At 36.8% G+C, this 26,568-nt stretch overlaps 4 protein-coding genes across 4 annotated transcripts; 2 read left to right on the top strand and 2 right to left on the bottom strand.

The window, feature by feature from the left end:
• The first annotated feature begins 2,311 nt into the window (after nucleotides 1-2,311).
• Nucleotides 2,312-5,505, top strand: LOC133723010 (ras-related protein RABC2a). The gene is made up of 6 exons (XM_062149846.1): nucleotides 2,312-2,648; nucleotides 3,126-3,194; nucleotides 3,389-3,454; nucleotides 3,826-3,947; nucleotides 4,217-4,345; nucleotides 5,130-5,505. The coding sequence occupies exons 1-6, from the start codon at nucleotides 2,513-2,515 to the stop codon at nucleotides 5,232-5,234; spliced, it is 627 nt and encodes a 208-aa protein (XP_062005830.1). The 5' UTR covers nucleotides 2,312-2,512; the 3' UTR covers nucleotides 5,235-5,505.
• A 151-nt stretch (nucleotides 5,506-5,656) lies between these two features.
• LOC133723009 (pentatricopeptide repeat-containing protein At3g53360, mitochondrial-like) lies at nucleotides 5,657-8,748 on the bottom strand. Its single transcript, XM_062149845.1, has one exon. It carries the CDS (start codon nucleotides 8,632-8,634, stop codon nucleotides 6,046-6,048), a length of 2,589 nt encoding a protein of 862 aa, XP_062005829.1. The 5' UTR covers nucleotides 8,635-8,748; the 3' UTR covers nucleotides 5,657-6,045.
• Nucleotides 8,749-15,299: 6,551 nt separating this feature from the next.
• Nucleotides 15,300-16,831, top strand: LOC133722888 (alpha carbonic anhydrase 7-like). The gene is made up of 7 exons (XM_062149747.1): nucleotides 15,300-15,393; nucleotides 15,478-15,794; nucleotides 15,964-16,070; nucleotides 16,149-16,251; nucleotides 16,371-16,532; nucleotides 16,614-16,661; nucleotides 16,763-16,831. The coding sequence occupies exons 1-7, from the start codon at nucleotides 15,300-15,302 to the stop codon at nucleotides 16,829-16,831; spliced, it is 900 nt and encodes a 299-aa protein (XP_062005731.1).
• Nucleotides 16,832-19,648: 2,817 nt separating this feature from the next.
• Nucleotides 19,649-24,603, bottom strand: LOC133722887 (uncharacterized). The gene is made up of 8 exons (XM_062149746.1): nucleotides 24,199-24,603; nucleotides 21,808-23,910; nucleotides 21,659-21,720; nucleotides 20,661-21,264; nucleotides 20,173-20,329; nucleotides 19,989-20,078; nucleotides 19,767-19,846; nucleotides 19,649-19,681 (listed from the first exon to the last, which is right to left on the bottom strand). Exons 1-8 carry the CDS (start codon nucleotides 24,601-24,603, stop codon nucleotides 19,649-19,651), a joined length of 3,534 nt encoding a protein of 1,177 aa, XP_062005730.1.
• Between the last annotated feature and the right edge of the window lie 1,965 nt (nucleotides 24,604-26,568).

Raw genomic sequence — 26,568 nt, 5'->3', positions numbered from 1 at the left:
CACCAGGTAGCTAGAGGGGTCATGACCTGATCGATGGAGGTCACGTGCTGCAATTCCTATATTGTATTAATTGCAAAGAAAGAGACACCACCAAACGTTGATGGGCCAAAGTCTCTCCTGGCTGCTAGCTCCTTCTGTTTAGTTTTCTGCTTGCTTCTGTAATGATCTGTATTTATTCTTCTCAAGTTCTTTTCAGGTAGTGGGGATTAGTTGAGCATCATTATATCTCAGGATTAATGATGATGTTACAAAAGATAAGCAAACAGATTAACGATAATATTATACGTATGACACTAATTTCTAGTCTACATATAATGATACATCTAGAGCCTAGTATATACTTTAACTCTAGTATCTCTCAACTTAATAAACCTACATTCTACCCATGTTCCAGTTCTATGGAAAAAGAAAAAAGTAAGGGGTGCAAATAATAAAAATACTGGGACAGAATCCAGAATTAGTATTACAGAGTACAAACTATAACACAAAACTTTGAGTACATGTTTTGGATCTATCCGCCAAAAAAAGCTAAGCTTTCAATTTTGTGATAATTCATATGATTAATAATCAAGGGGATCAATCGACTGGTAAAATAAAAGATTAGGCAGAAATTGTAAATGATCTAAACCAATGAAGTTATCACCAACAAAATTCACCTCTCGTTAATTACGACGGAATAATCAAAGACTTTCAAAGAAAACAACATTCTGATGAGTGTTCTTTAGATAATAAACAAACCCACCCGAGCATGCTCATGTGTGTTGAACGGAGACTAAGAAAGCCTAGATTAGAGTCACCATCCCCAAACCATTGTATCTTTCAAACAAAAGGCTGCTTTCATCATATACATAAAGGCCTGAACCAAAGGGGTTCTTTTCTGAAAGTGGAGTTTGTCTTTTAAATGTGTGCCCAGAGGAGACAGTAGTGCATAATTTGATATACATTTGGGATTTAGAACTAAAAGCTTGAAAATTAGATGTGCTTATTTTTGGCCTAGCCTGTTTAGGACATGAATAGTTCTGGTTTGAAACTTTGGTAGGTGAAGATAAGAGACACGTTGTTTTGTAGTTCTTGAATGATAATATGGCTAATGCGTATGGTGGGATCACTTCTTTTTTCCTCTGGTTACAATGACTTGCTTAGTTGCTTGTTTACCATACAATGATAGTGCCTCCTCACCATCAGGTGCTACATTATTCTATGCTATTTTTCTCCCACGCTTTCATATCGTAATGCAATTTTCTAGTCTCTTTTTGACTCATTGTGGACCAATCTGCTCCTGGAACGTTCATATGTTTAGTTGATACTGCCCTCTAAATCTCAACATCAAATCCGTACAATATATACTGATATCATTAACTTGGGATATTGCACTAGCTGGCAAATGGAAATGGTATGGTAAGTAAAAGTAACTGAAGATGAGAAGCACATGGTAAATGGTATGGTCAATTGTTAGATATCACATACTAACCTTATTATGTGATCTTTGACACTTGTCATGGTCGAGACCCTTGTTTGATGATGCATATCAATTTATAAAATTCATTTCAACTTAGGAGATAAACAAATTAAGGCATTAGAACAATGACACTTTCATTTAGTCTCATTAAAAATATCATATTATTTTTCAACTTAGGAGATAAATTCAAACTTTTTGAACATCAAAAAGCAATGTGTGGTCATTTCCTACACTCAAGTTCAAATTGTGTAACGAGCCCTATAGTCTATAATACACGAGATTGCATCTTAAGTTCAAATTAACCTCCAATTAGTCCTACAAACACCAAACAAAAATTTCTCCATTGGCGGCCAAATTTTTTTTCATTATTAGACTCGATCACATTTTATTTTCTCACTCATTGCGTTTATATTATTTTATAAGAAAAACTAAACACATAATTTTAATTATTTGATACTACATAAAGATAATATATTCTCAATCACCTGTGCTACAAGTCTACCCCGGTTCATGCCTATCTTTATCCGAGGCTCCGAGCATCATGGATTCCAATTTCCAATATTTCATCCCCTTTAACTTGATACCTATATGCACTACTAGTTTTTTACTTTTGGCAATCTATATACTATTGAATGATGCTTTCAAATGGGGCTATTCTTGCTCTTGTCCACCATGCATAAATATAATAAACCAGGGTTTATCTTCCGTGCGAAGAGAATAAATTCGAGTCCCTCCATTGTTGGACACACAACTGAAACTCACAGAAAGAAGAGAGCTTTAGGACAAAACCGGGGTTAATAATATGAAAAGCAAAGCAAAGTAAAAGAAAAAAGAATAAATACGTCGGTAGTTGTAGTTCTGGTATAGCCGTTTTCTTTAGCCTCCTCTCTCCCCCATTCCGTTCTTTTCAAAAAGACCCTCCTTCTCTTCTCTCTCCTCTACCATTATATACATTTCTTTCACTGTACTTAATTCTCAGAGAGAGAGAGAGAGAGAAGAGACATTGACACTTTGGCAGAACCACAAAAGCATTGATCATCATCATCACCAAAAATGAGTTCTTCAGGGCAGAGCAGCAACTACGATCTGTCGTTCAAGATCTTGCTGATCGGAGACTCTGCCGTTGGCAAAAGTAGTCTTCTTGTCAGCTTCATCTCCAACTCTGTCGACGATCTTGCTCCCACCATTGGTAACCCATTTTCTGTATCTTGCTTTTTAGCTTGGCATTTCATTTGCTGTGGAAGAGACCCTTTTACTGCATGTCTTTTTGAGATGAACTGTTGGATCTATTACTGTTAATTTGGTTTTGAAATTTGAATAGCTAGCTTTTTCTTTGTGCTGTATGGGGTTCTTGTGTTTTGCTCAGTCATAGCTTTCTACATTTTCTGCCTGCTTTTCTTCTTGTGATGCAACTCAGTTAGCAAGAACTGAATTAATGCATTTCTGACTCAGAAAAAGGATTAGACTTTTTGTGATCTTCCAAGGAGGGGACCTGGAAAGTTGGTAGCTTTTAGTGTTTCATATGTATGTGAATTCATACTTTGGATTGATTGACACAACCATTCTGATACATTCAACTTGTACAAGTATTAGAATTTGTGATTGGATTGATTGATACAACCATTCTGATTCATGCATTTGATGGGTCTTGCTCCTATGATTGCAGGTGTGGATTTTAAAATTAAGCTGCTTACTGTTGGTGGGAAGAGAATTAAGATGACAATTTGGGATACAGGTACTGCGTGTGGAACTTGTGTATTCTTTCGTTCTATGATGCAATTTTGATTATGGCCCATTCTACATTGGATGATGGGAAAAGAGTATAAATCTGTTAAGGGACTTCAGAGCTAACACCCTTATTTCTAATGATTTTAAATGTTGAAGTTTAATGATGCATTGTTAATATGACAAATCATTTTGTTATTGCAGCTGGACAGGAGAGGTTTAGAACATTAACAAGCTCTTACTATAGAAGTGCCCAAGGAATCATTCTCGGTACGTTCACTTTTTCTGGAAATATCTACATTCACAACTCTTTATTAAAGGAAAATGGAACCAATATCCATCTAGCAACTACAGAGCAAGTTCTAGCATTTCTCTTGTTAGTGTTCATTTTTCACATGTAACTATTATCTAAAGTTTAATAAGCGTATTGCATGTGAAACTATGAGAAGGGGAGAATAGAGTTTGAGTAGTTCTATATAACTACTAATAATTTTGAGTTCTTCAAGTATAGTACATTCTCCCCTGCCTTCCGGCCTTTTTTATCAGTACTTTGAATTTATAATCTGAAGTTCTCATAAAACCTTTACATACTATAGTTGTCCGATTTTGATTAACAGATGATTCATCTGCTTTATTTTTAGTGTATGATGTGACTCGGAGAGACACCTTTACCAACTTATCAGATGTATGGGCTAAAGAAGTGGAACTGTACTCAACTAATCAGGACTGTGTCAAGGTGCTTGTTGGGAATAAAGTTGACAGAGTAAGTTTCAGTCTCTGTATCTGATCCTCGAAAACTTTATTCTGAAAATGAACAAGAAAACAGTGTCCTGACTATGGATCATAGTGTTGGAGTCTTTTTTCTCTCTAGCAGTAAATAGACAGCCAGGAATGCCTTATTATATAGTAGCATGCTCTTCATATATGTCACAAGATAATAAGATGCCCCTCAATGTAGTTGTAGAAAAGAATCCTCTTCTTGTTGTCTCAATTTCTTGGATCGTATTAAAAAGAAGTTATATGTAATTTCAGGAATCTGAGAGGGCTGTGAGTAGAGAAGAGGGCATTGCTCTTGCAAAAGATATTGGATGCATGTTTCTTGAATGTAGTGCTAAGACTAGAGAAAATGTGGAGCGTTGCTTTCAAGAGCTAGCATTAAAGGTACTTCTGAGAAAGTTTTTTTTTTTTTCTTCTTTGTAATGACTTTGTGACATTCAAATGTTTCAGGTAAACAGAAAAAAGAAGAAAACTAACTTGCGAACCTGATTCTCATATATATACATATATTCCTTTTCTTTTTAAGAATATTACTACAATGAAAAACCCTAGTGATGCCAGAAAGTTGTCCAAAATGCATATGAATCCTAAACTGACATGGACATCCTACTCCCTAATAGTACTAAATAAACCAGCTGACACAGTATGGACCAAGCCTCTATCTGCTCTTAGTAATCTTTTACAAATTTAAGAGAATTATTTTCAGTTCACCAAAAATATATGTTAATCAGCTTATCCCCCACAAAAGAACGTCGTCTTAGCTCCTACTACTGATATAGAAACCGGCTTTCTTCTCTAACAGATACACATATGGGTAAATTAGCTAGTCACATAGCAGGGAGATATGTAAGCAGTAAGCTCATTTTATAGTTGTATTTGAACTTCAGAAAGGAACTTGAGCTAGCTGGTATTGCATAGTATGTATAAGTACATTTATTACTTCAGAATCAAAGTTGTCATGCAAGTGTTTCTACTTTGTTGACTGATGCATATCCCTATAACTTGTTCATATATTTAAGCAGCTTAACTGTTGATAATTACCTAGGATCATAAGGAGTCCACCATGGGATTATATAGACTTATAGAGTAGGCAACCAAGATTATCTAGTCATATGATAAATATTTTTTTTTCTGTTCCCAATTCTAACCAGCTGGAATTGTGTAACAGATAATGGAGATTCCTAGCCTCTTAGAAGAGGGTTCTACTGTAGCAAAGAGAAACATTTTGAAGCAGAACCAAGAAAATCAAGCACCTCCTAGTTGTTGCTCGTAAAATGCAGCAAAGGGCACCATAATATGAAGCTTGACTTGCACATCATGTATATGTAAACTTCCATTTTATGCTTCCTTACTGCTTTACTGCTGCTGTCTTGTTATTGAGTTGCATATCGGTATACCATCACAATGGATAAATTGGCACTCAAATAACATCTGTATTAGCTTGTGTAAATGTATTTTCCTTGTTCCTTAGTCATGTTAAAAACAGTAATGCCTGTATTTTCTTTTCAAATATAAGCTTTCTATTATTTTGATTGTGGAATGGACTTCATAACTTTTCTTCAAAAAGAAAGTGTGAACCATGAGCTTTGTAATTCTAGATTGGCTATATTATAAGAAGTGACAAATGTTTGATATCAGAACATTTTATACATATCATGGACATGGACATGTGGGGTTGCCACATAGTAACAGAAAGAATGAAATAATAACTATGCTCTGCCTGAGAACAACGAAATCAGTGAGAATCATGTATATACAGTTCAATCTTTTTATCTGTTTGTGAAAACAATCTGGTCAGGAACTCAGAAGCAAACTTGGAATCTTCATGCTTTTGAGATTGATGCTCATGGTTCTTTCACGCTTTTGAGACTGCTGCTGGTGGCTCCATCATGCTGAGAAATTCATATTCCTGGAATTTCTTTCATCTCACAGCATCTCAGGGAATTGCTCTTCAAGCCTAAAAGTAATTCAGCATGAGCAGGGACTCGAACAAATGCAAAGGTCTTCATGTTAAGATCGCACACATGAATAGAACCCAACCCTCAGCAATAAGAAATAACCAAGATTCTGTCACCTCTTTCAACTTAATTCTCTTCTTCATGCAAAACCCCTTGAAGATCAGGAGTATAACCAATTTCTTTGATTAAGGCTGACAGAGAATTTAAACAAGCATAAATTCTGTTTGAATGAAGGTGTGATGTGTCTGAGGCAACAAAAGAGTGGACCTGACTTTTAATAACAATCCAGCTTGTTCCTGGAGGCTTTTTCAAACCCTTTTCCCTCAGCAATGTTCTTATCTTCCTGACCTCTAACCACAGACCTGCTGCAGCATATATATTAGATAGCAGAACATAATTCCCTGCATTCATGGGTTCTAATTCCACAAGTTTCTCAAAGATTGCTCCAGCTAACTCAGGCGCAGAATTAACTCGACAACCATTGAGCAAAGCCCTCCACACAGATGCATCTGGTTCAATAGGCATTGACTCGATAAACTCTCTAGCTTCATCTAAGCGGCCTGCACGACAAAGAAGGTCAACGACACAACCATAGTGAACAAGCTCGGGTGTTATCTCCAGATCATGTACCATAGTGTGGAAAAGCTTCAATCCCATCTCTATCAAACCAGAATGTCTGCAAGCAGACAGTACAGCTACAAAAGTTGAACCATTTGGTTGGAAACCATCCTCTAACATTTGTTGGAACACAAGAATAGCATCATATACATGACCGTGCATGCTGTAGCCAGTTATCAAGGCATTCCATGATATAACATTTCTCGTTGGTAAACTCTTAAAGATCTTTTCAGCATTTTGCATACTACCGCTTCTAGCGTACATAGATATAAAAGCATTTGCAAGAGACAAATCAAAGTCAAATGAGAAGTGCCTCCTAGTTGCATAAGCATGCAAGCATTGACCTAGAGGCAGAGATGCAACTTGGGTACATGATGAGAGAATACTTGTGATCGTGACAGAGTTGGGTTTCACTTCTGAAATCATACGGTTGAAAAGTAACCGAGCTTCATTGCTTTCATTGTTTCGGATGTAACTGGCAATTATAGCATTCCATGAGATCACATCCCTACAGGGGCGGTTCTCAAATAGAGTCCTAGCTGCTGCTTCATCACTGCTATTCATGTATATATCTGTTAGTGCAGTATTCAAAGATAGGTCAACTTCAATACCATGTTTCATTACAAAACCATGAATCGCTCGCACTGTATTTACACAAGTTTCAGCTTCAAAAATAGCAAGGACAGATATTATGGTGTGTGAGTTTGGCTTGGTTCCAGATTCTCGCATGACACCAAATGTTTCCCATGCTTCATCTCGCAATCCATTGCAGGCCAATGCCCTGATCAGAATGTTCCATGATACAACATCTGAACCTTTCATCTCAGCAAAAACCTTCTTAACAGACTGCACACAGTTAAATTCAGCATACATACTTAACAATGTATTTCCGAGAGAAACATCCATTTCCATCCCATTCTTGCATGCAAGAGCATGCAAGCTTTTACCCTCTATCAAGCCTTCAGATAATTCTTCACATAATGACAACATTATATAAACAGTTCTTTGATCTTCCACGATTCCTTCTGTTTGCATTTTCAAAAATAAGTTCATGGCTTCCTCATAAAAACCATATTCACTGTATGCAGCTAGCATGGAATTCCACAAAGCTACATCACGGTTTGGGACAGTTTCAAATAATGCATGCGATAATTCAATACGTCCACACTCACTATACATATTCAGCAATGCATTTACAATGAAAAGATCACTGCTGTAGCTGTACTTTATAGCCATTTGATGAATTTGCCTAGCCAATTCAACAGATCCAATTTTCGCACAAGCCTGAATCACAACCAACATCGAAACAGAGTCAAACTCAACCCCGTCCACAAGCAACTGCACGAAAAGCTTCACCGCCATCAAGTACTCCCCAACATCAACATACCCTGTAATTATTGCATTCGAACTAACAACATTCCTCACAACCATCGAATCGAATGTAAGATGCGACATTCTGACATCAAATCTCATATAAAACCCAATCAAAGCAGTCCCCACATGAGCATCCAAATCAAGCAATCCATTCCTCAAACCATAGCCATGTATCTCTTTCCCACATCTCAACTCCGAAACCTCCCTACAAGCCAAAAGCAATGCAACCACACTGCGCGAATTCGGCTTCAACCCCTCACTCTGCATCTCCCTAAACAAGCATATAGCCTCTTGATAACAACCACACCCGACACACCCATGAATCAAAGCATTCCACAGAACCAAATCTCTCTCACGCATTTCATCAAACACCTTCACTGCATCATCAATGAGCCCACTTTTGCAGTAGAAATCAACAAGGGCAGTCCCAATCCTCACATCTTTATCCAAACCCGAGTTCCGAATACTCGAATGTATCCCCTTCCCTCTCTCGACGGCGCTCAGCCGCGCACAGGCCTTGAGAACTAGAGGGAGAGAGGAGTTATCCGGCGCCAGTCGAAGAGACTCCATGTGGGTATAGGTTGAGAGGATTGCATGGTCGTTTTTGAGGTTGGCGTGGTGCTTTATGAGCAAGTTCAAGTCTTTTGGTGTTGGGTTTTTGGTGTGGAACTGTTTGGGTGGGAGAGGTGGGTTTTGAAGGCTTACAGTGACAGGTATATCCATGAGGAAATGTACCTTCACATTTGGCGGGAGTGCACAGAAGATAAGGAAAGCCAGATGTTTCTGTTTGTTCGTCGGTACAAGACTACAAGTTTATCTTTTAGAGACGATGTTGTCGTCGACATAAGTGTTTTTGAGATCTTAAGCATTAAGAATTTTCAGCTAAGCAACGGAGGAGTATCAATCGATATTTTAAATTTGATAGACCGACTTTTTGGTAGTCAAAATCGATAAAACTAAAATGGAATATTACCGGAAAAATTGATTACAGACTTGATTGATTATCTAAATATTAGCTATATATATTTTAGTTTTCTGTACACATACATGTATATTAAGAAATACAAACATAAGTATTTTCATGATAGTATTAGGATTATTGCTAAGGGAAAATCGTCCAAACAGTGTCTGAACTTTTCCAGACTATTAATTTTCATACCTGTATTTTGAAAAATATCAAAATGGTACTTGACGATTTAAGCCTGACCCAATATTCATATACAGAAACAGTAAAAACGTTAACTTCGTTAAATTTTTAAGGGTAAAAGCGGTACTTCTAAAACAAAAAACTTGTTTTTGGAGTTAACCCCCTCTCATTCCAGATGCTTTCGGATTCTTTTCTTTCTCTCTTTATTTGATTGATTGATTCACTTCACAATAGTGCTCTTTAGAGGAAGAAAGAAAGAAGAACGAGAAATTGATTTTGATGCAGAGCAGAGGAGAAGCAAGTGTGTAAAGGCCAAGATTGGGAAGCTATTTCCAGAAATTGATTTGGACACTCAAATGTCTCTGGGTGTCTTAACCTCCAATTTCCGGCCTCGCTTGGACGTCCGACCGGCACCATTGGACACTTCTCGGTGGCGAGAAGCGCTACCCGGTCGTTCCGACTCCGAACGACCGGTGACGGTGGCAGAGCGAAGCCCGAAATCTTCTCGGATTTACCGGTGTAGTTTCCGATTCAGGCCAAATCGAGGCGATGGCTTCATCTTGATGTTCCCTTCGTGTCTGTAGGCTCAGTTTCTTTAGAGAAGCTTTGTAGAGAGAGAATCAAATGAAAGAATATTTTGACTTTTTCGGCGAGTTTCCATCTTTTCCGGCGACCTTCGATTTCAATTTAGGTATAAAAGTTGGTTAGTTCGTCGAGCTCTATATATCTCTCTGTATACTTGAAATTGAATTTGATTCCGAATCCGAACGGCGGCTCAGGTGTGGTTGAGTGTGTTTGATTCGGACTAGAATGGGAAGGCCAATGCAGAGTCCAGTTTGATAGCAAGTAGAGAGTTGCAGAAGCCATCTCATCAGAATAATGAAGTTGCTGACCAGTAGGTTTTTCTATTGCCATCCAACACCTTAAGATTTCCATCTTCTGCAATAGAGAGAACTCCACGAGTATCTAAAAGATGGTTGTCTCTATTTGGAACCGACACGACAGTCTGTGGATTTGATCTGTAAAACCGAATTCCAACATATCTTCTAGTACCAGAGCTTCCATTAGGAGTAAAGAACCTGAGTTCAAATTTTTCTCTTGATATAAAACTGAGGTAGGTAGCTGACTTCTGCGGCTCTCAATGGAGGTGTTGGTGTTCTTGGTGTTCTCAGTGTTAGATTTAGTTTATTGAAAGAGAGGATGATTAACAACCAACAATTGTTGACCCAGTGGCTAAGATATTGAGAAGTAAATTAGGCTACGTTGTGCGAGTAATATTGGGTCGAGCTTAAATCATCAGGTACTATTTTGATATTTTTCAAAATACAGGTATGAAAATTAATAGTCTAGAAAAATTCAGACACTGTTTGGACAATTGTCCCTATTACTATTACTAGATTCAAGTAACATAGTAAATGATATAGTTTCTTTTTATTGAAAATGACTAAAACATGATGTCATATATTTACATACTAGAGCTATATAATTAGATAAACAAATGAATATAGAGTTTTCGACATGGTGTGCAAGCTTATTTAACAAGGTCTATCATAAACTTCATTTTTGTTGCCAGTCTTACCACTACTCGTCTCAATTCCACTAATGTTTATTTTTATGGTGTTTCCTTTTCTTTAAGGCTTTACTCCAAGTCTATTACCAAGTGTTGTCAATTTTGGCCTTTGTCCTATAACTGAAAAACTTTCATCATGATAAGGCTATCTTAGTAGTGAATTGAAGTCATGGTGTGCAAGGCTAGCTATCTTACAAGGTCTACTGTGGGCTTCAATTTTGTTGCCAGTTTTACCACTGCTCGGGAGGGGGATGATACAAGGACATATGGAAGACAATTAAGTGACTTTAATATCAGCCGAAATTATGGCAACAATAAACTTGGCAGCAAATGAATACTGATTTCCTTCTCATATTTTAATTTATAATTGCGCGCATAGATTTAGAGGTATTTTTATTATTAATTGGATAGATTTATTATTCTTTTGTTATTGTTTCATTTATTACTTTTCCTAATTTTGATTAGTCTCTTATGTTATTTAAGACTTTAAGTCAGAGTTTGTCATCTTTGTAATTGAGTTTTTTGACGTTAAAATGAAAAATATAGCCGCTTTTACAACAGCCTATACCACGGGAGTAGGGCTGTCAATTCCGATACGACTCGAACTCGCACGAAATAAAAAGTGGGTCGACCGTGGGTCAACCCGCCATGACCCATTTAATAAATGGGTCGGCCACGGCAGGGTCAACCCGCCAACACGAAGTGAACCTGTATAACCTAATTATGCTATACTTCTTCTTGAAATTTTGGATGTTGGGAGTATTTGGTCTTAAGATTAGACAATTTGAAATATTTTGCTTTATAATTATTGGATTTAATTATTTATGAATTATATATAATTTTATATTCTTCGTCTTGTGGAGTTTTTAGTGAATTTATTCAATTTATGCATTTTTTTAATTAAATGGGTCGCATTGTTAACCCTTAAATGGGTCATTTTGTCTAACACGAAACGACCTATTTATTAAATGGGTTAAGCGGGGCTGGAAACGGGTAACCTGTTTAATAAATAGGCTAGGTTTGAGTTTAAATTTTTGACACGATTATTAAATGGGTTGGATTTTGGGTTTGTATCTTACGACACGATAAATACCTTGACCTGACACGACCCATTGACAGCCCTACATGGGAGGATGATAAAAGGACATATGGAAGTCAATTAAGTGACTTTAATATCAGCTAAAGTTAAGGCAACAATAAACTTGGCAGCAAATGAATGCTAATTTCCTTCTCATATCTTTATTTATAATTGCCGCATAGATTTAGCGGTATTTTAGTAATTGGATAGATTTATTATTCTTTTGTTATTGTTTCATTTATTACTTTTCCTAATTATGTTAGACTCTTATGTTATTTAAGTCAGAGATTGTCATGTTTGTAATTGAGTTTTTTGACGTTAAAATGAAAAATATAGCCGTTTTTACAACAGCCTATACCGCGGGAGGATGATACAAGGACATATGGAAGTCAATTAAGTGACTTTAATATCAGCCGAAGTTAAGGCAACAATAAACTTGGCAGCAAATGAATGTTGATTTCTTTCTCATATCTTTATTTATAATTGCGCGCATAGATTTAGCGGTAGTTTTATTATTAATTGAATAGATTTATTATTCTTTTGTTATTTTTTCATTTATTACTTTTCCTAATTTTGATTAGACTCTTATGCTATTCAAGTCAAAGTTTGTCATCTTTGTAATTGAGCTTTTTGATGTTAAAAAGAAAAATATAGCCGCTTTTACAACAGCCTATAATGCGGGAGGATGATTCAAGGACATTCATGTCAATTAAGTGACTTTAATATCAGCCGAAGTTAAGGCAACAATAAACTTGACAGCAAATGAGTGTTGATTTCCTTCATAGATTTAGCGGTATTTTTATTATTAATTGGATAGATTTATTATTCTTTTGTTATTGTTTCATTTATTATTTTTCCTAATTTTGATTAGACTCTTATGTTATTTAAGTCAGAGTTTGTCATCTTTGTAATTGAGCTTTTTGACATTAAAACGAAAAATATAGCCGCTTTTACAACAGCTTATACCGTGGGAGGATGATACAAGGACATATGGAAGTCAATTAAGTGACTTTAATATCAGCCAAAGTTAAGGCAACAATAAACTTGGCAGCAAATGAATGCTGATTTCCTTCTCATATCTTTATTTATAATTGTGCGCATAGATTTAGAGGTATTTTTATTATTAGTTGGATAGATTTATTATTCTTTTGTTATTTTTTCATTTATTACTTTTCCTAATTTTGATTAGACTCTTATGCTATTCAAGTCAGAGTTTGTCATCTTTGTAATTCAGCTTTTTGATGTTAAAATGAAAAATATAGCCGCTTTGTAACCGCGGGAGGATGATACAAGGACATATGGAAGTCAATTAAGTGACTTTAATATCAGGCTCCAATGTTTTAAAACGCTGAGGCATAGCTCGAGGCATTTTCGGGAGAGCCTTAGTAAGGCGTAAGCCTTACGGTGTAAACGATCTATACGTATGTAATTATAATTCTTATATATATAACATTAAGAGTAAGCAAAAAACATTATTAGTTATCATTCATTCATAACAAGTAAAGTACTAGAGCCATATGATTCAACAATATTACCAAACATAAAATGAAATTAAAGATTCGAAGTTGAAATTTCAAATGCTGTTGTTTTGATTTATGAAAAAAAAAAAAATTGCTAGTTGTGTGCTTTTGGCGCCTTAAGTAGTGCTTTTTTAGCTTTTTACGCCTTGTTTTGCACTTTTTGTGCCTCATCGCCTTGGCATTAAAACTGACTCATTTTAAGGTGAGTTTTAAGCCTTTTGAGCCTCAAGGCACGCCTGAAGCGCGTTTTTTTTAAACATTATCACCCGAAGTTAAGGCAACAATAAACTTAACTGCAAATGAATGCTGATTTCTTTCTCATATCTTTATTTATAATTGCACGCATAAATTTAGCGGTATTTTTATTATTAATTGAATAGATTTATTATTCTTTTGTTATTTTTTCATTTATTACTGTTCCTAATTTTGTTTAGACTCTTATGCTATTTAAGTAAGAGTTTGTCATATTTGTAATTGAGCTTTTTGACGTTAAAATGAAAAATATAGCGGCTTTTACAATAGCCTATAAAGAGTTGTGTACTTCTTATTTTTAAGTCTATGTTTCTATATTTTAGGACCAGTCCCCCATTGGAGGAACTCGACCTTGGTGAGAAGCAAAAGACCCAAGTCCCAAAGATCAACAACGTGTACACTCAAGGTTAGTATTCTTCTCTTTGATATATTGACCATATATATAACATATGTTGTATGACTTGTATCTAGAGTGTTTGTGAATGATCCTTGTATGTTTGAGTTTGCATTAACAGCCTTAACTCTCAATTGTCCACGTATAAAACGAATTAAGACTAACACATGCCTTATAATTTTTGTAGCTGTTCTTCACACTTTCATAGAAGTCATTGTGCACGTATTCCAAGTCTCCAACCTTAATATTACTTTCTTATTCTCTTTTTTTTTTTTTTTTTAAATTAAAATATAAAATTAGACGATATTAACTTCTCGTTAGCAGTCTTTCGCGTGAGGTGTATACCCTTCCCACAAAGAGGAAAAGTTAAAACATGCCCTAGCGAGAACAGAACTTAGATGTTGCCCGGCTACAAAAGATACATGATAATTACTTTCTTATGATAATCCTGCATGAGTAAAATAATCCCATGCGAAATTGCAAACCCCACGTTGGGGGACTAGGGAGAATGATTAGTCTAAGAATAAAGTCTCTAGATTTTCCTAATTAGAGAATTCATTAGAGGGAGAGAATTGTTCTCGTATTGTATATGAAATTAAATAAATCCCAACCTTTCAGTTTTCATATATTTTTTGATAAGCTAATTTATTTACCAACGTTTAGTGAATTTATTCAAGATGTCAATTAACTAGTTTTTAGATACTATTATATCATTGTTAATTTCATTAAAGCATTTTTGGCAGACTCTCTATGTTGACTCCTTAGCTATTTTGGATGACATGTTTAGATCTTTATCAATTTTAGCAACTACACCAGACTCCTAAGAGCATCTTTAGCAGACTCTCTATTTCTGCTCTTTAGCTATTTTGAAAAACATGTTTACCTTTTTATCTATTTTATCAACTGCACCAGACTGCTAAGTGACTCTCCATTAATCTTTATTTCAGCTAATTTGGGTAAATTTTAACAACAAAATGGCTATCATTTCTATAGATGCTCTTATATATCTCTAGAAAGATGGGATGTCATTGTTTTAACTTTTACGTTTGTTTGAATAGGAAGTTAATTCAAAACAAAAACTCCTCTGGTGATTTTACTACGGTAAGTTATTAGTGTACTAACTTACGTACCTGACTGGCTGGTGGTTTTCCTAAAAATACCTAGCATGAATATGTACCGATGAAAGATTGGCATGCCAAAAAATGCAGGATTACAAGTCATTGGTTGTTATAGCATTTGATATATATCTCCCCTATAGGTTGTCAACATTGCTCAATAAGAAAGTTGAATTAGAGTACCAAATACATGAAGTGAATATACGTTCAAGTAGAGTTAGCATCAGATATGAATTGATTACATTATGCAATAGCTGTAAATTTACTATTGCAGATTTAATGCTATATCTATTATTCATTGCAGACGTAGTGATGGTTAAATCAAAGAAATTCCATCTTCAGTTCTTTGCTTTCACTCTTTTTCTTCTGTCCTGGCACCCCATCAGACCCGTCAGAGGCCAAGGAGGTAATTCCAAAATATATATGAACATGAATTCATCATCATCATCATAATCACTACCTACTGAGCTAATTTTTTTTTTTGGTGCAGTGGAAGAAATAGAGTATGATAATAGGCAAGGGAGCCTTTTTGGTGCAGTGGAAGAAATAGAGTATGATAATAGGCAAGGGAGCCTTTTTGGTGCAGTGGAAGTAATGGAGTATGATTATAGGCAAGGGAGCCCCAAGGGACCAGAGCACTGGGGAGAGCTCAACGAAGAATTGGAGCAATGCAAAGATGGAAAATTACAATCGCCAATAGATTTGTTCTATTCGAATGCTAGAAAAGCAATCTCAAGAGTAGATGATCTTAACATGAGCTATAAGCCTTCAAAAGCAACTATGAAGCATGAACACCATGCTATTTCGGTATGGAAATATGGAAGTGCCTAGCTAATATTATTCATTACAATCTTTTCTAGGGCACGATAATGGAATTCCAATTTTAGCTATCACAAGTAATTAACATCAGAGTGTCAATATCGCTACCTTTTCCTGTTCCATTTTTCTTAATTATGTTTATATTAAATTGTTGCAGATTCAATGGGAGGGTGATGCTGGATCAATTCAAATAAATGGCACTGATTACTTGCTCAAAAGATGTCATTGGCACAGATCCTCTGAACATTTCATTAATGGCAGAAGGTTTCTCTTTCTCTTTGCTTCTCTGTTTGTAAAATCCAAAATACTTCATATATGTCTGAACAGAGTTCTTTTTATCAGTTATGATTTGGAATTGCACATGGTTCACCAAAGCCAGAACAACGATGTGGCTGTAGTCGCATTCCTATACCAAAGTGGCAATCCCGATCCTTTCCTGTCAAAGGTAAATTTAAGGCTCAAAATATCATTGTTGTGCTATGGAAAAAGAATAGGCTGCACGTATAGCATTGGTTACTAGGAAACTAGTGGCATAATTTTACCATCACCTTTTTTTTCTTTCAGATAAGCAACGATGTATCCTCCCTAAGTGTTACAAAGGAGGCACGCTTGGGAGTGATTAATCCAAGTTTAATAAAATGGCCAAGCTCACGATTTTATAGATATATAGGCTCACTCACGGCCCCTCCTTGCACTGAAGGAGTTATTTGGAGCGTAAGCGAAGAGGTACAATGACCTCTTCTTCATTTCACCTTAACAAAGTTTTTCTTCGAAACTCTTGTAATAAGATTCACATTTTCATCTCAGGTACGTTCTGTTTCAAAACAACAGCTGGGGCTAATTGAACAAGTCGATGTAAGTAACATATTTTTATCGACTGACCTCATCAATCTACACATCAAAATAAGAATCACATGCATTTGATTAAAGTCTTCTTTTGATTAACTTGAATGCAGCGTGGGATGAATGCAAGACCATTACAGCCTCTCAACAATCGAGACATCACGCTCTTTGGTCCGCAGTAGGGATTCCATTTTGTTAGTATAAGTCAAAAATTCCTATTAGGATTATACTAGGGTTATTCTGCGTCTCCAAGAGAGATGAATAAATAAAAAATCTGTACTCTATACACTATAGTCTTATTTGTCGACTATTGGTAGAGCAACGAGGATTGAGACTTTGACTATTTGTTTCTTTTGAATTCATGAGTTTTACCTCATTTTGGAGGTTTGATCCTTTGTTCCTTGTCCATTTGAAGATTCGTTCTTGTTCTAAACCTAAATCTAGGCCTTAAAACTATGCGTTACTTGCCCATAATATCACAGCCACATCGCCAGCCATTTACGATCAGTTGCCCTACAGTCTGAGAGTTCTTTGTTCATTGTGATTTCACTGCATAATTAGAGTGTTCTATTGTTTCCGCATTGAAATCTGCACCGCTAATGTTACGCATTGGTGCTTTAGTTTTTGGGGACAATTGGCGGTCTCTACTCTCTACTCTGTACTTGTTCAAGCGCTAGTTCTGGCAGGGCATTGACTTGATACACATTTACGGGGATTAGTGGCTAACCCACAATCATTGGGCAGTCGGAACTAAAGTTACAAGCAAATAAAGGAAAGTAAAACAAATAAAAAGGCTAAATCTAAAGCACCAAGCCTTAGCAATGCTCAGCTTTGGTTTTCATCAAAGCGTAATCAAAACTAAGAGCCTAGTGATGACTATTTACAATGAGGTAGAAATTGTCATTAAACATTGTGATTGTAATTTTCTAAAAAGACTAAGTCAAAAACAAAATTAACAACAACAATTAAAAACAAAGAAAAAAATGAAAGAGAGATAGAATTGGGTACCGGGGATCACTCTCTAGCAATTTCAATGCAACGAACACATTTCAAGCAAACAAACATACCTTCATGAGAACCAAATCCCGTACTTAATGCCGGTCAAGGCTACTAAGCTGAATTATTTCCCTAAGTGTATTCACATTTTCGGTTAGGACAAATATGAACTCTCTAACTCATGAATTAGTACCTTACTAGGGCTACCAAAACATGAACTAAAGGCATAGAGCTCTAGAAATTAGGGATTTAAGCATGCAATAGTTACAACCTAGAATGTAACGATTACTTAGTTCTCTACCTAATGCCGGTTAAGGGCCACTAAGTCAATTTCTCTCGTTTGGTATTCATTCTTCCGACTAAGGCAAGAATGAACTCTCTAACCCTAATCATTATGCCTTGTTAGGGCCACAACGTCTAGGATTAAAGGCGAATGACACAATAAAATAGAAACTTAGGCAATCATTAATTCTCGATTAAGCAACTACTTGACACACCACACTAATTACATGAAGTTAGTGAACAAAAGAACCACCAATTGTATCACACAACACAAATCTGAAATCTCTAAACATAACAAAGAGAGTGGTCAATTCCCTAAAATTTATGCATCAAGAATCAATTGACATAGTAATTAGAGTGCACCCATATGAAAATACATTATTTATCACTTGAAAATATGTCCATTACATTAAAATTGAGCTAGAGTTAGAAACCCTAGCTCCCAAAAATAACTATTCACAACCCATATTCATGAACATCAAAATTACAAAATTCAAATAGTAAAGAGTAGAGAAGTGTAGGAGAAAACAAGTATAGTCACAAATAGCTATAAAGTTAGCATGACTAGCCTTGAATTACAACTCCCACAAAATACCCAAATATTGAATCTTGAATATTGAGCCCCTTGATGGATCCTTGAAGGTTTGTGTGAGTAGTTCTTCAAATCTCAAAAGAAATTATAAAAAAGAAGAAGGAAAAATGGAGCGGAAGGAGTGGAAGGGCAGCAGCCCTCCCCAAAGCTGTTGTGCAGCGCTGAAGGTATCTAGCTTCTTCAAGATTAGGTGAATGAGGGTATATATATTGGTGGCTGCGTTGGTCGAAGAAAGAGAGGGTGGTTAATTAGACCATGGGCTGGGCTTGAATAATGATTGGGTCACTTAATTGATGAGTGATTCAGCTTGCGTCCGAGAGAGAAGGCAAAAATGGATGAAATGAATAAGGAGGCACGTGCTGATGGGTTTGGCGAATGAGTGAATAGGTTAATGATTGCCACATGTCAAGTGGTAATTAACCAATGGGTAATTAACCCATCATCCTTGCATATGTTTTGCCAATTAAGCTTAATTAGCTAACTAACTAAGCAAGTAATTGCTTAATTAAGATATCCATCATTTTGCTCTTTTGTCGAAAATTCCACTTTGCTTCAATTTTGGCGACATTTTATCTCGTTTCCGCACCTCCGCTTATTTACTACAAAATAAATAAAAATAGATTAATTACATAATAATTGACTTGAGGATTAACTTATTTCTAATATCTTAGACACAATTACATGCATAAAAATGCGTGTAATCAGACATTTGTGTTGGTGAGGTTGTTGGCCATCTGAACTCTGAAGGGTATAAGATGTAGTTCAATGATATATAAAGCCGCTCTCTAACAAGCAGCGAAGGCAAAGTTGTGTTATTCTTATACTAAAACAGTAGTAGTATGCAATGTCCCAATGAAAACTTCAAAAAGGTGATCAGATGAAAGAATCAAAAGGAAAAACGAAAACCTTGCATTGGAAGAGAATGTACTGGTTTATATATTTGATATTCTTAATTCTGAAACTAGTAATATTAAACAAAGAGGCCATGACCACATTTTGGTGTTGCGCGCTGATCTATAGAAGCCACGGAAATTAGAAGCAGGCTCATAACCTAATAGAATTCTTTTGCAGCAAGTACAACCTACTGGCATGCCATAGCACCGGTAGCAGCCTCCAAAATCCCCTTAGCTTATGTGTTCGGTTCTGGTAACTCACTTGGGATCTACCAAAATAAAATTGATCAGAAACACCGAAAATACAGAGGAAGCCTGAAAATATAGAAAGTAAAATAGGACTCTTCAACGCACCTTTCCGTACAGGTTTGCCTTTATAGGAGAAGCTCCAGAAGCCAGCAACAATCTTATAATATCAGCGTGCTCACCTCTGGCTGCATGATGCAGAGGCTGTGGAATAGATCAGAAAGGCTACATTACAACTTTGTACTTGGGAAATTCAAGATTTTTTTTTTCCACCATAGAAATTCCTAGTAAAACAGAAGAAGGGTGTGATTAATTATACTCACAGTATACCTTCAGCGTCAACTGCTTCTAGCATTCTCTTTACACGCTCGGTGTCATTATTAGCACTGTTAACTAGAAGTTGAACTAGCTCAGTGTATCCTGCATACATCATTTGCAGAAAAGTCAAATAATGAATAGAAAGACAATTCATCCTACAAATTGGTATCAAGTTCTTATATCTCAATGAGCCCACTTTTGCAGTAGAAATCAACAAGGGCAGTCCCAATCCTCACATCTTTATCCAAACCCGAGTTCCAAATACTTGAATGTATCCCCTTCCCTCTCTCGAAGGCGCTCAGCCGCGCACAGGCTTTGAGAACGAGAGGGAGAGAGGAGTTATCGCGCCAATCCTAGAGACTCCATGTGGGTGTAGGTTGAGAGGATTGCATAGTCGTTTTTGAGCTTGGCGTGTTGCTTTATGAGCAAGTTGAAGTCTTTTGGTGTGGAACTGTTTGGGTGGGAGAGGTGGGTTTTGAAGGCTTACAGTGACATGTATATCCATGAGGAAATGTACCTTTACATTTGGCGGGAGTGTAGAGAAGATAAGGAAAGCCAAATGTTTTTTTTTTTGATTAAATGGGGGCCAAAAGCCCAGCAAAAGAAAACAATCAGAAACTAGATAAAAGGTATGCTCCTAAAACAAGGAGTTTCACACAAATCATCCAACAGAATAGTGATAACTTGTGGAGGAGGCTGCATCATGAAGTGCACTCCAATCTCAGAATCCAATCCAATCTTGGACAACACATCAGCAACCTTGTTTACTTCCCTGTAGATATGCTTTATTTCACACCTTTGAAACTGCCTTTGAAGAGCCTGACAACTATTAATCACAGACTTCAAAGGGTGCAAAGCATCCACACCATCATTCATCAACTTGACAAGGACTTCAGAATCAGATTCAACCAACACATGTTGATAATGAGCATCAATAGACATTTTGAGACCAAGTAGGAGACCCCAGAATTCAGCTTGCAGCACAGTACCACACCCGGAGTTAGCAAAGAACCCACACAACCAAGACCCAGAATGATCCCTTACAACTCCACTAGCACTAATCATACCTGCATGATTTCTGGCACCATAAACATTAAGTTTAATCCAATTCATTGGGGGTTTCTCCCAATGCAAACTCACAGTAGTCCTTTGCGCAGAGGTCAGGCCACTAGTATTAGCAGTAGTCCATTCTTTGGCTGCCTCAATAATGATTTTGCAGGGATTAAAAGGAACATGAAACTCACCATCAAAAATCGCCTTATTTCTCCATTTCCATATGTACCAGCAACTAAAAATAAACACCGTACACCATTTAATGCCCCCATAACAGCGAAAATTACAATGGATGTTTGCAGCAAACCAGCCCTTCCAATCCAATTGCATGGCTCTAGAGATAGAATCCAGACATATAATACCATTCCAAACTCTCATAGCACTTGGGCAGTCTCTAAGGAGATGAAGGATAGACTCATCTTGAACATGACAAAGGGAGCACAGAGGGTTATTAGTTAATCTTCTTTTCATCCTCTCCACGTTTGTAAGAATCTTACCATGACACAAAAGCCAGCAAAAGGACTTTAGCTTGGATGGAATAGGGAGCTTCCACAAAAATAACAAGGGAAAAGTAGTAAAATTCTCATCCTGAACAAGAGTAAGATAGGCCGATTTTACAGTGAAGTGACCGTTGGCAGTGCCACCCCCATATAAGTTTGTCAGGTCCACTTCCCATAAAACCGGGAGGAATCTGAACAATTTTATTAATGATATCATCATCAAAGTGTAACCTTAGGAACTCCATATTCCACCCATTAATAGACCAACAATCTCTTACCTGCATATGTAAATCAAAATCAGAAACATCAGGAAGAAATTGAACAAGCGGTCCATCAGGTAACCATCTATCATTCCAGAAATTGACGGATGAACCATCCCCAATTCTCCAACTCAAACCTTGTTTTAACAAACTCACACCAAAGATAATACTCCTCCAAGTACGGGAGCATCCGGAATGGCAAGAGTAGAGTGGATTAAGAAGAGGTACAGATTTAACATACTTTTTATTCAAAACATGACGCCATAAGCCCTGATCTTCCTGAACCATTCTCCAACCAATTTTCGCAACCATCACTTGATTCATCATGCTAGCCTTTTTAATTCCCAAACCACCAAACTCCTTAGGTCGGCAAACCAAGTCCCAGTTAGCTAGATGGATTTTTTTCTTGCCATTACAGTCTCCCCACAAAAAATCTCTATTACACTTGTCCAATGCATCACATATAGACACAGGTAACCTCACCGTTTGCATTGTATAAACCGGGATAGAATTAGTAACAGCCTGAATAAGAGTAAGTCGACCTGCTAAATTGAGCATCTTGCTCTTCCAACCAGCCAAACGACTCTGAACTTTATTAAGGACAGGAGCATAAGTTCTTTTAGTAACTCTAGAATGTATCAAAGGAACTCCCAAGTACTTACCAAGATTAGAAGTAAGTTTAGAACCACAAATTTTGCTTATGTTTGCAGCTAAAACCTTGCAAGTATTAGGAGAGCAAAATAAAATAGATTTATCATAACTGACCTCTTGACCTGAAATATCACAGAAGACATCTAAGCATCTCTTAAGAATCCTTGCTTGTTCGCAGCTTGCATCCGCAAAAAGGATCAAGTCGTCTGCAAAAAATAGATGAGAAATAAAAGGTCCCGAACCAGAAGCTCGAACTGGCTTCCATTGACCCACTTCAACTGCAGAGTTAATCAAATGTGAAAGTTTCTCCATGCACAAGACAAATAAATAGGGTGATAAGGGATCACCTTGTCTAATCCCCCTACTGGCTCGAAATGACTCAGTAAGTTCCCCATTTAAGCAAACTTGAAAACTTGTAGTTGAAACACAGTCCATAATTAACTTAACAATGAAAGTGGGGAATTGAGCCTCAACCAAAACTGTCTCAATAAATCCCCAATTTAGTCTATCATAGGCCTTGGACAAATCAATTTTCCACGCCATAAATCCCTTTCCACCATGAGAATGTTGGTATTTATGCAGAACTTCTTGAACAATGACTATATTATCAGAGATATGTCTCCTAGGGACAAAGCTGACTTGGTTAGGACTAATAAGATTCCTCAGGTAAGGTCTGATTCTTGCAACCAACACTTTAGATATCACTTTATACAGCATTTTGCATAGACTGATAGGTCTAAAAAGAGCCATATCTTGAGGACTAGAGACTTTGGGAACCAAGGCAATTAAAGTATGATTAAGTCCCATAGGAATCTTACCACTTTGGAATGCAAGTGTCACCATTTGAGTAATCTCGCTAGCACAAATATTCCAATGCTTCTGATAGAAAAGGGCAGGAAACCCATCAGCACTCGGGGCTTTCAAACCACCAATATTAAACATTGCATTTTTCACTTCAACACCAGTGACATTTCTGCTCATCATTCTTACGTCATTCTCAGTCAAAGTAGGGAAAAGGCAAGGAATAATAAATCGAGAATCTCCACCAACCTTGAAAGTGAACAAATTTTCAAAAAACTCCACAGCAATGGATTTCATGGTATTAAAATCAGTACATAAACTGCCATTCTTGTCGAGCAAACCCTTAATATTATTTCTTCTCCTACGCACCATAGTGGACATATGGAAAAACTTTGTGTTATTGTCCCCATCATGAAGCCACTTAACCCGAGACTTTTGTTGCCAATATAGAGCTTCTTGATCACTCACAACACCATATTCCTTGATTAACTCACCTTCCAGTTGACTAAGAAAAGGATTATCTTGTATTGCAAGACTCTTTTGGATCCCAGCGAGACGAGCTAGGATTCTCCTTTTTTTACTGAATAAATTTCCAAAGACATGAACATTCCACTCTTTTAAATCTAAAGCAAGGGAACTCAATTTCTCCAAAAGGCTTCCATCATAACCCTACCAATGATCATTAATAAACTGGAAGTAATTCTCATGATTCAGCCACATAGCTTGGAACCTAAATGGCTTATTATCTCTAGTAGCAGTGACGATGGACTTGAAATGAAGGAGAAGAGGGCAATGATCAGATTTCATTCGAGGTAGATGTTGAACAAAAGCTTCCGGAAAGGCAAGCCTCCAAAGGTCATTGCAAAAACCCCTGTCTAATCTCTCTTTGACCCTTTTATCAGTCCAAGTAAAAGCTGGTCCCTAAAAACCAAGATCAATCATTCCACAATTATCAACCCAATTTCTCAATCCACCAAATTTTCCAACAAGTGAGCCCCCATTTTTATCTGCACTACAGTAAAGCTCATTATAATCCCCAATGATTAACCAAGGCAGCTTGCATTGTTTAGCAAAGGAAGATAAGTAATCCCAGAGCACACTTCTAATAGAATTAGTAGGACTAGCATAGATAGCAGAGAGAACCCAGTCTTGATAACCACTTACTGAAATCTGAACAGTAACAGATTGAATATTACTGTCAATAAAAGTGACTCCAATTTTGTTCTTATCATAAAGAATCCACACACCTCCTGAAAACCAGCGGGCCTCCACAACTTCAGCATCAGGAAATCCATTTCTTCTAAGAAAATTCTTGACCCTTGCATAAGGAACCCTAGGTTCACAAACAATCAAAACATCCATCATATGGAAATGGATGAGATCAGTAATAGCTTATCTAAACTTTTTACCTCCAGCTCCACACACAGTCCAACATAATAATTTAAACATTGAAACTAAAAGGAGGGGGAGGGGTTTATCCCTAAGCATAAGAAACCATGCCTTCCTCATTATGGGAAGGAGAATCATCGTTATGTGATAGATCACTATTTTCAGCAAAAGTCTTCCCTGCATAGCATTCAGCAGCAATAACCACCTTTTCAATTACTGAATTATCTTCACCAATCATAGGTTCCTCAGGGGGACAATGCCCAAAGATCGCTGGAATAGACACACATTGCACATTATTCTCCTGGATAACCACAAATGGGACATGAGGATCGAGGTTAGTAACTCTCGGAGAACTAATTGCTCTGTGCTTCCTTTGATACTTCATAGTAGCATTAGATCGATTGCTAGATGATCCCGCAACTTTGTTTGATACATCCTTCATTGGGAGCCTAGCAGGTACTTTAGCTTTTAGCCTTTGTGTCTTCTCATTCATAACTTGTTTATCCTTACTCTTTTCGACAACCTTGTCACCAGTAATTTTCAATTCCTTGCTCTTTTCAACAACCTTGTCACTAATAATCTTAAATTCTGTATTCTTCAAAGCCTTGTCTTGGAAATTCTTCCAAATTTTAACAATGGGAGGGGTGGGTGTAACAATAGGTCTAGCGCCAACTGTAGCAGAGCCCCCATTATCAGTATGCTCATCACCATTGTCATCCTGAAGCACATTAAACCTGGAACCAGAGATTTGAGCTTTCTTAGTACCACCATTTTCAGCAGAAACCTTCTTTTTATTCTTGTATGTCATTAACATCCAAGGCCCCATATCCCCTTTCAGCACCCTAGTCGAAAAAGACGGGACATCAGAGGCCTTCTGATTAGTTTCCATGTCTTGTTCTCTTGCAATAGTTTGGGATCCATCAGCAACAACAATTACATTTTCATTTATGACAGCTACATTAGTCTGATCTTTCGAACCATTTTCCTGATGAACATATGGGCATTTGTCTTTCACGTGACCATAACATCCACATTCAAAACAAATCATAGATATACCTTCATAAACAACTCCATAAGCAACACCTTCCACTTCCACAAATGGCCTTAATGGTTTACTCAGATCCACTTCGATACACACACGAGCAAATTTGCCCCTAGTTTGACCAATTGTTACCTGATCAACCTTAACAACAGTCCCAAGAATCTTACCAATGGCCGCAACAGTATAGCTTTTGAAGAATTTAACAGGTAACCCACAAATTCGTACCCAGAGAGCCATTTTGCCAATATGCTCAGTCATTGGATCAAAATTTGGCCTCCATTTTTGAACCACCAAAGTTTGCCCAGATAAAATCCATGGTCCTCCACAAAGAGCATGGTTCATGTCCTCATCCAGATTGAATTTGACAATAAAATAGTCATTAGGAAGATCAATCAGTTGCCAACCCCCCTTCAACTGCCATTTACGCCTCAATCCTCTCAACAAAAAATTGAAAGTGTTAGTGGAGTTTGGTTTTCCCATTAGCTTAACAATCACAGCACATCGCCATTCAAGATCAAGTTTATTGTGAACTTTTCCAGAGAATGAAACATTAGGACCATGAGTACCTTCAGAAAAGGAGAAATGGTTACAAGCTCGTTTTGTTTTTGATACTTTTAGCGACGGTGTTATCGTCGACATAAGTGTTTTTGAGATCTTAATGCTTACGAATTTTCAGCTAAGCACATATCACATGACAATGTGTGTAGAGAACCAACGGAATATCAATCGATATTTTAAATTTAGTAAACCAACTTTTTGGTAGTCGAAACTGATAAAATCGAAATCGAATATTATCAAAAAAATTGAATTGATTTGGTAGATATCGACTATGTCGATTAATCATCTAAATATTAGCTATATATATCGTAGTTTTCTGTATACATGCATGTATATTA

Source organism: Rosa rugosa, chromosome 7 (genome assembly GCF_958449725.1).
Source record: "Rosa rugosa chromosome 7, drRosRugo1.1, whole genome shotgun sequence".
Taxonomy (NCBI): Eukaryota; Viridiplantae; Streptophyta; class Magnoliopsida; order Rosales; family Rosaceae; genus Rosa; species Rosa rugosa.
Note: the sequence above shows the minus strand (reverse complement) of the source record. Positions and strands in the feature narration are given on the sequence as shown.